At 37.7% G+C, this 9,079-nt stretch overlaps 1 protein-coding gene across 1 annotated transcript; it reads right to left on the bottom strand.

The window, feature by feature from the left end:
- Positions 1-2,023: 2,023 nt before the first annotated feature.
- LOC104224543 (probable folate-biopterin transporter 3) lies at positions 2,024-7,404 on the bottom strand. The gene is made up of 5 exons (XM_009776227.2): positions 6,744-7,404; positions 3,794-4,053; positions 3,391-3,486; positions 3,145-3,315; positions 2,024-2,963 (listed from the first exon to the last, which is right to left on the bottom strand). The coding sequence occupies exons 1-5, from the start codon at positions 7,105-7,107 to the stop codon at positions 2,352-2,354; spliced, it is 1,503 nt and encodes a 500-aa protein (XP_009774529.1). The 5' UTR covers positions 7,108-7,404; the 3' UTR covers positions 2,024-2,351.
- Between the last annotated feature and the right edge of the window lie 1,675 nt (positions 7,405-9,079).

The following is a 9,079-nucleotide window of genomic DNA, read 5'->3' as shown; positions in this document are numbered from 1 at the left end:
GAAAAAGCATGCTCTTTGACAGCACCGTTGCTCTAGATTAATCTCACATTGATGTCCGAATTTCGTCAAGATCCCTTGTGAGGGCATCCACATCTGACATATTTGAAAAATGATCAAGGTAGGGAATCTCCTTTGAATGAAACGACACGTGGGACTCGTACACTCTTGGTCTAACGGGAGGTGGAGCATGCTCCCTCGTCAAATCAGGTTCAACATTCTCTTCCTTCTCATCATCACCCTCGTCAGGGAAGGGTGTGTCATCTCCAAACTCATCGGCATTGTTGTCATAATCACTATTCTCTTCCTGACTCTACGCATCTTCCAGATCCCGATTAAATATGTCGTCTTCGGGCAATTGTGTAAGGACAGGACCTTCAAGTTGCTCGTTTTCACTGCACAACCAATAAAATAATGAATTTCTCAAATTAATCCAAACTTTACATATAGCTTTATTACTTCACTTAAAAATCATAGTGTGTTGATATCCTATGATGAACATTATCCTGTTGATGATGACTACCGGATGGACCATCATGATCCAACATACCAAAACTAGGCATATTTCAACTGGGCGTTGGTTCATAACTTGTAAAATTCATATCTGGCTGGTACCTCATATGAAATATATGAGTGTTAATACAAATTCAATACATAAAAATAAGCATCGTAATACAAAGGAAAATTAAATTTTACCACTCGGCTTGTGAATTATGTAAACTAGGGGAGAAATTATTTTCTCGCTCCTCATTAGCCCGTGGAAATAAGTTTAGATCAGGCCAAACTCTTTCACCCGGAACCTGTTCGGCTAAAACTGCTCCAAAATAACCATCAGATGATTGAGGGATATCCTTACTTTGCGGAACCTCATTATTGCGAATGGTTTCAGCCTTGACGTACATTTCCAACATTTTTATCACAACAAATTCCTGGTATTCATCTGGAGTCCTCAAAAAATCTCTCGGAGTTTCATCATCTTCGATGTTAAACTCAACATAACAAGCAACACCTTGCGAAGTGACAGAATATGAATATCTTCTGGTTACTTTAATACTCACCGAACGTTTGCTCATACTCATTTTTTTACATAACAACAATACAAATGTATCGTACTCCATTGTAACTGGCAACTTAACATGACACTGTGGGGAACAACTATAGCTTACTAAGTTATTCACCACCACAATCTCAACCTCCCCCCCCCTCCTCCCAATATAATGAAACTCTAATTCTTCTCTCTTCAGACATTATGACAAAATGCAAAATAACTTAACGAACTAATATTTCGGAAGACTTGAAAATATTTATGAATTGATTTTTACAAAATCCTGAACCTCTTTAAATAAGGCAAAAACTAGTTCGAGAGGTATAGTTATTTGAGGTATAGCGCCTTAAATATGGATGTTATACTCAGTTGAATTATTGTTATGCCAGTTAAGCCCAGAAGAATTATTGGTGGACCCACATAATATATATATATAGTGCCTTATATTAAGGCGTTATACCTTGTTGAATCTCCTACTTACTAGAAGAGGGAACACAGGCACCTCTCCGTCAGAAGAATTATTGTTATATCAGTTAAGCGCAGAAGAACTATTGGTGGGCCCACATAATATATATAGCGCCTTATATTAGGGCGCTATACCTTAACGGACAAATTGTCGTTAAGGTATAACGCGGTATGCTAGGGCGTTATATATATTATGGTGCCCAGTTTTTGTTTCCCCCACATTTTGATTCTTTGAGTCCAAATGAACCACGTTTTGGTTCTGGACTCTAGTTTTCCCCTTTTAGACAAGATAGACTCAGTGGTCAATCGGTGGCCTTAAGATTGACCACTAAGTCTAAAAGAAAGGGCATTTCGGCGCATAAAGTATTCCGCCTTTACGCAGGGTCGGGAAAAGGCCGCACCCCAAAAGGGTGTGATGCAGACAACCTACCCTAATGCAAGTATCAGTGGTTGATTCCACGGAATGCGTGTTCTTTTAGACTTAGCGATCAATCTTAAGCCCACCAGCCACAGTACTATTCCATTTGCTCCTCTCTATCACAGCAAGACCAGAGCCAACTGTACTATAGCACAATTAATAGCTGCACAAGATTCCAAGAACTACAACTACTCGTCGTACATATAATTTCACAAGGTCACTCTTTCTGAAGTATTATGAAGGAATACATGAAACGTAAGACTTGCCGGATGAATAACTTTGGTCAGTCAGCTCAACTTCTTTTTACCAGAAAGCTGGTAAATCCCATCTTGTATAATTTCTGTCATGCTGCACACCAATTCAGCAGCACAGGAGACAAAATGAAGTTTCAAACTGGAGTACATTTTCCCAGTTTGTAATTTTCACTCATGTATCCACTAAATGCTGGTCAACATTGCTAACAAGAGAAGCCATTTCCATATTCTGATTTTCAACAATATCGTCACCCTTTTTACTCTTCAACATTTCAGTTGGAAGAATAGAAGCATTTGGATCACTGCTTGGTATTAGAAAAAGAATACAAACTGGAAGGATTCTTAAACAGCTCCGGATCACTATCACTATCCAAAGGTTGTCGAATTGTGTCCTTGTAACGTTGAAGGTATGAAGTAAGAGGCCTCCACCCCAGGATGCTGTGAGCATACCAATATGATCGATTGACATTAGCAAAGCAAAAAAAGTTCCTTCAATGCCTGAAGGGCAAAGCTTTGAACTGAGTACAAGAAGAGGCATCCATTTGAGACGCCCGATCATATGAGAGAATGCTGCATCGCTTACAACAACAACATAATCAGGGATACCAAATTTTAAGTTTACACGTGAGACCAATATTAAATCTACCAGCCCTGAAGCACCATACAGTAACTGAGTCCAGAAAAGTACGCTACGGAAAGGATGGTTTTTAAAGGCATTCTGGTAAAGGAGAACACCAAGAAGAGAGCCCACCGCACCAACAGAAGATATGGACCCTACCATCTCCTGCACAACCCATGCAATTATATTCAGACGTCTTGTGTTAAGATAGTTTACGTCTTGTGTTAAGATAGTTTTCCAACTCGAAAAGAAAAGAATGACCAATTTTAAATAATGAGCAAGAAGTTAGGTCTTGAGTCATTTTCAAAGTTATCCACAATAGGTTGTAGAGATAAAATTCAAATACCTTTGAAAAATACGGGCCATCCTTTGCATCTGTATACCAGTAAAACATTCCCTCGTGAATATGAAAACTCAATGCAAGAGAAATGTACATGTATATACATGGCCTCCAAACACTCTGGCATTTCAGTGCCATCCACATAGCTTTACCAGCATCAGAGAACTTTTGACTTACCTGTCTCAGAAACATACATATATGAGACAAATACAAAAGATAATAAGGATCCCTAAAGTGGCGAAGGCGACTTACCCGCTTATATGCAACGTTGGGTACATATGTTTCACGTGACATCATTCCTACCAAAATGACCAGACCAGCAGGGATGCTTAAAATTCCAAACACTCCCTGTCAGAGTTATCAGTAGACAAGAAAATATATCAGCGACATCAAAGCAGTGACTGGTATTGAAACAGTCAGCTAATCATGAAGCATGATGGTTCAGTATGATCTAAAAGTAACCTAAAGTAGCTTAAGATACTGATATAATTCAGGAAGTAAGAAAATCTTATTGAGATAGTAATGCCCTAATTTTCATGTAATGAGTCTCAGGCTTGACAAAATGATTTGATCAAATTCGCAAACCTCAACCAAAAGCAGAAAGAATACTACATCCAGAAAAAAGGAAAGATAGCAAATAACTCAATCAACAAACCTTGGATCCAATTAGATGAACCAAAAAACCACTGATTCCGAACCCTATCAGTTGCCCCACTGAAGAGCTCAGACCACACAAGCTTTGCATGTCACTGGCAAGAGAAGGATGGCTTATGCTGTTCTCTGTCACACATGCATCAATAGTCACATCTGCTATTGCCACTCCCGCACTGCCAGCCATTAGGCACAACAAAGCAAATGCAAGGTGTAAGTTCTGGTTGATTGACAGACTAAGCATGGCGACAACACCAATGAAACCTAAAGAACAAAGGGAGGTAAGTCAAAAGAATGATTTTTTATTTGCAATGTCAATTACACGGCAGCTGGAAGTTGGAGACTAATGAATGCAATAGATTGTTAAACAAGCTACATCAAAAAATTCCATTTGTTAAAAGTTTTCATAAGACCAGCTGGAAAAAAACATGAAAAGGCACAAAGGATAGTTTTCTTTTGATTCCCCATATATGACAAAAAGAGTAGATGTGGTTCTTTGTGCTTATCAATTTCATCCTTCACACTTGGCTTTACATAATTTGACCATAGAGCAACTAGATCAGCCACTTGAGTGTTTCCCTTCATGCTTTGGAGACTTCACAAAATTTAGTTTTCCCCATTCTCCACTGAATGTTAGGAGGCCCTATTTTGCTGGAGATAAGGTATCAATTAACTCATTACTCACACATGATGTGACTGAAATTCTAAACTAGCAAAATAGATGCGGAAATAGAAGCAGCAATTAGAGAATTCAATATTGTCAGAACTCACTTTCGATTGCGGTAGACAGTCTAGCACCTCAGCTGATTTGACAGAAAATAAAGATTTTGGAACTTTATTTCTCTCTTTTCTATGGTAGACTTTCTTATATTAAATGGCCGTGACAAGATTTTGCATATTTTCGTGTGTTCAAGACCATGTTTTGTGGAATGTAACGACTAATGAAATCCGTTTATGTCGTCCCCACAAGCATATAAGCACCCAGATATGAACTTATATCCCCGCACTTTGTGTTTGCGCATATATTAATTTGTTAGTTGCAAATGTACTGGAAGGGTGGCATTACCCTCATACAGAACCAAAAACTAAGTGAAGGTATTGCCAAATATGAACAACTAAACCCCATTTTCACAAATCAATTAAGCAGAAAGTGAGTAAAAGAAAGAGAGGAGAATAACTCTTGGCAAAAAAGAACTGATATCCTTTGCTCCATGAGCCACTGACTTTTCTCCCCCTTTCTGGTGGCGTTTTTCTTTTCGTCACTTTATAATTCTTCGACCACCAAAAATTTATCATAGTTACTATGATGCACTAACCCCCGGTCTTTGCGAGTTCGGCTCATTTCTAACCATAGGTGATACAAGTAGCGGATTGGTATCGCAAATTTTAGCAATCCATGTTGTGATCCTTTTGTTTTAAAATGTAATAACAATTCATGTTTCTAAATGCATCTTGGAGTAAGAAAAATGTGAACCCAATTTCTTTCCTAATAATGTCCTGTAGTAAGCCTTCCAAACTCTCTATTTCTTAATATATATTAATCTATGATGTAAAGAAGCTACACATACAGAATTTATATTTTAGGTCAGGTTGCGAATAGCAAACTCATTCTGGACTCAGGAACCGTAGCAAGTGACATATTCAGTATATCTTCTTTCAATCCCATCCTCCTTCCTCCCCTATGCTTTCGTCACTATCATATCTATTGCTTTCCTTTTCTGTTTTTTAATAACAGAAAAGGTCTTCCCCGGTATTCTAAACTCTTCTTATCATCCCAGAGAACAGATGACTTGGACAAATAATCTTATTTTTTGAACTACGCAAGTCTATCGGAAACAACCTTTCTACCTTCCCAAGGTAGGGGTAAGGTCTGCGTACACACTACCCTCCCCAGACTCCACTTGTCGGATTATACTAGGTTTGTTGTTGGTGGTGGTGTTGTTTTTGAACTGCGCAACTGCGATGAGCAAGTTCCTTAAAACTAGAGCTAGTTTGACCTCAGTGAGAGAGCAATGATTTTAGCATTCAAAATTTTAGGGGCCTCCTTTGAGCTGGACTACAAAAGAACAGGTAAGCAAATAATCTTACTGATCCTTTTGAATTCCTTGAACAAACACTGGTGCATCTATCTCCCAACGTTTCTCTAATTAAGGAGAAAATCACCATATGAACGTAAGAACAATTGTCACAATGTCACTATTGGAATAACACATAAATATTCTTCCATCTCCCAGTGACATCATATTGTTAGGTACTGACGGCTCATTACTGCCATGGTTTCCAGAAATGGGCCAGCTTCTAAAGACCAACGGTTACTATTGTACAGCTAGTATGAACAACTCATATCATCAAAATGATGGCAGTTTGGGACAAGATTGGAGCTCCTTGGTGTATTCACAGGGAGGAAATTTAATAAAGAAAAAAAACATTAGTCAACTCATTTTTGTAATAAAGATTAATAGCTTAATAAACGATTCAGAGCTCAAATAAAGCTTTACAGCCATAGGAAACCCCAAGCACACTAGGAATTTCAGCTGTTCCTCACGCTTGATCTTAACTTATGCTTAATGGTGGTTCAAATTTCAAAGTCATCATACTGTCATTACTTTACAAAGGATAAAAACATAGTTGAATTTTGAAACAAGAAACAGAACTAAGAAAAACAGATTCAAATTAAAATGTGGTTGTTAATTGATTTAGAAGCTTTCTAAGCAAACAAACCCAAGTGCTCACAACTTACATGAAAAAGAGAATGAAAAAAAAAACGGATCGCATGGTCAAAACTTAAGAATAATTTCAACAAACATGTCACAAAGAACAGAAAAACAAACATAACTAAAATCATTAAAGCTAGCATAACTAAAATCATTAAAGCTAGCAGGCAGCAGCTAATGAATTGAATAATAATAATAATCATACTAGCCGTTAATTCAATTTGCAAATGATGAACTTACCACCAAGCATGAAGTAAGGTCGCCTTCGGTATCCTAAAATAGGTAGAGTATCAGTTAAAAGACCCCAAAGAGGCTTAACAATCCAAGGCAATTGAATAATTCCAAAATAAATTTGGGCTTCAGATGGCTGTAACTTCTGTTCATCTTTCATATAATACTGTGTACTAATCTTGCTCAAACCTAAACTCATTCCCTGATTTATCCCATACACAATTACCACAGCTGACACAAAGCTCCAGTGCAACTCCTCACTTAACTTTCCTAACCAATAAAATGGCCTTAAAATCAGACCCAATATTCTGTTTTTTGGCTTCTTGTCTCTGTGAAGTTGGCCATCAAGTAAAATCGTACCTTCTTGGCCCATTATTCAATTGGTTTTCGATAAGAGATAACCAGATCTGAAAAGTTATTTCTGCATTAGATGATTTGAGTTCAATCAAAGGAGCTTTTAGAATTCGAGAAACATGATGATGGACTGAATCAACGTGTGAAATGGGTAACGGAAAACTGGTAAAGTCAAGTAAACAGTGCGACGACGAAGAGGAAGAAGAAAATCGCGTAACCAAATCGATGTGTTGACTTGAACGACAAGAGTTTTGGACCAAAACATCCCTAAATTATACTCTCTCAAACTTAAATTTCATCCTTTAAATATTTATATGATCACAAAACATCCTAAAGTTTAAATACAATGAGCAAAATACATCCTACTGTTGGTCAAGGTTTGAAAACTAACGGCAAACAAAACCTTTTTCCCCCAGTACATGTTATTTACAGATTATCCGTTTCCAGTATTCTAACGTTAAAAGTTAGAAAATGGCCAATCTAGCCCATACTGGTCGAACCACCGTGAACTAGGCGTCTGATTGTAAACATCACTTGTTTTAAAATGAAATTCTACATTTTGAGGCTTTAAAAATCTCTCTTAGCATCATCTCAATTTGTGTGCACAGTCCTGACGAGTAGTCGGAAAGCTTAAATGTGAAAATCTGTGAAAAATGATAAGTTTTGACTATAAAATGAATTAATTTGACTTTGGTCACTCGAACCCGTGATTTGACGGTCCCGGAAGGTCCGTAGGAAAATATGGGACTTGGGCATATGCCCGGAATCTAATTCTGAGGTCCCAAGCCCGAGAAATGAATTTTTGAAAGAAATTATTTTCTGAAATTGTTTATAAGGTTTGGAAATGAATTTTGATTAGGACATGTTGGTATCGAGCACGTATTTTGGTTCCGGCGCCCGGTACAGGTCTTATATATGATTTAAGATAATTGGTGAAGTTTGGTAAGAAACGGAATCCATTTGACGTGATTCGGACCTTAAATGCAAAGTTGATGTTTAAAGAACTTTTGAGAAATTTCATTGATCTTGAGATTTAATTCAATGTCCATGATGTTATTTTGGTGATTTGAGTACATAAATAAGTCTGTACGATGTTTTTGAGGTTGTGTGTATATTTGGTTTGGAGCTCCAAGGGCTCGGGTGAGTTTTGGATAGGCCACAGGGTGAAATTTTGGACTTAAGGAATTGCTGGCCTACAGGCTTCGCAATTCCCAAACTCATGTTTGCAATTCCCAAACCCATGTTCTCAATTCCCAGGCTTCGCATTTCCCAAACCCATGTTCGCAATTCCCAAGCTTCGCATTTCCCAACCCATGTTCGCAATTCCCAAGCCAGCAGAGATCGGAGTTCGCAATCGCGAACTCCTATTCGCAATTCCCATATCAGAGACCTGCAACTTTTATACTTAGACGATTATAAACTCATTTTTCATATTCTCTCAAAACATAAACACAGTTAAGCGATTTTTCAAGGATTTCTTCTTCTCCAAATCAATTTTAAGTCGTTTTTAACTAACTTCCTTCAATTCTTAACATTTTTTAACATGATTTCAACTTCAAATCAATGATTTTCATGGGGGAAATTGGGTGTTTTGGGTAGAACCTAGGTTTTTCGAAAATTGGGGATTTGAACCTCGATTTGAGGTTCGGTTTCAAAATAAATTATACATTTGGGTTCGTGGGGGAATGGGTAATCGTGTTTTGGTTTGAACCTCGGGTTTTGACCATGTAGGCCCGGGGGCGATTTTTGACTTTTTGGGCAAAACTTTGGGAAATTCATTTTCATGCATTCAAATTGATTCATTTAGCGCTTATTGATGTAATAAAGTAACTTGTGACTAGATACGAGCGAATTGGTGGTGGAATCGAGGGGTAAAGCTATAATTGAATTGTGAATTGTGTTCGTGGTATCGAGGTAAGTGTTTGGTCTAACCTTAGCTTGAGGGATTAGGAGTTGTGTCCTATTTGCTATTTGTTTTTTGTTGAGTACGA

Source organism: Nicotiana sylvestris, chromosome 6 (genome assembly GCF_000393655.2).
Source record: "Nicotiana sylvestris chromosome 6, ASM39365v2, whole genome shotgun sequence".
Classification (NCBI taxonomy): Eukaryota; Viridiplantae; Streptophyta; class Magnoliopsida; order Solanales; family Solanaceae; genus Nicotiana; species Nicotiana sylvestris.
The sequence above is the reverse complement of the archived record's forward strand: the minus strand, read 5'-3'. Positions and strand labels throughout refer to the sequence as shown.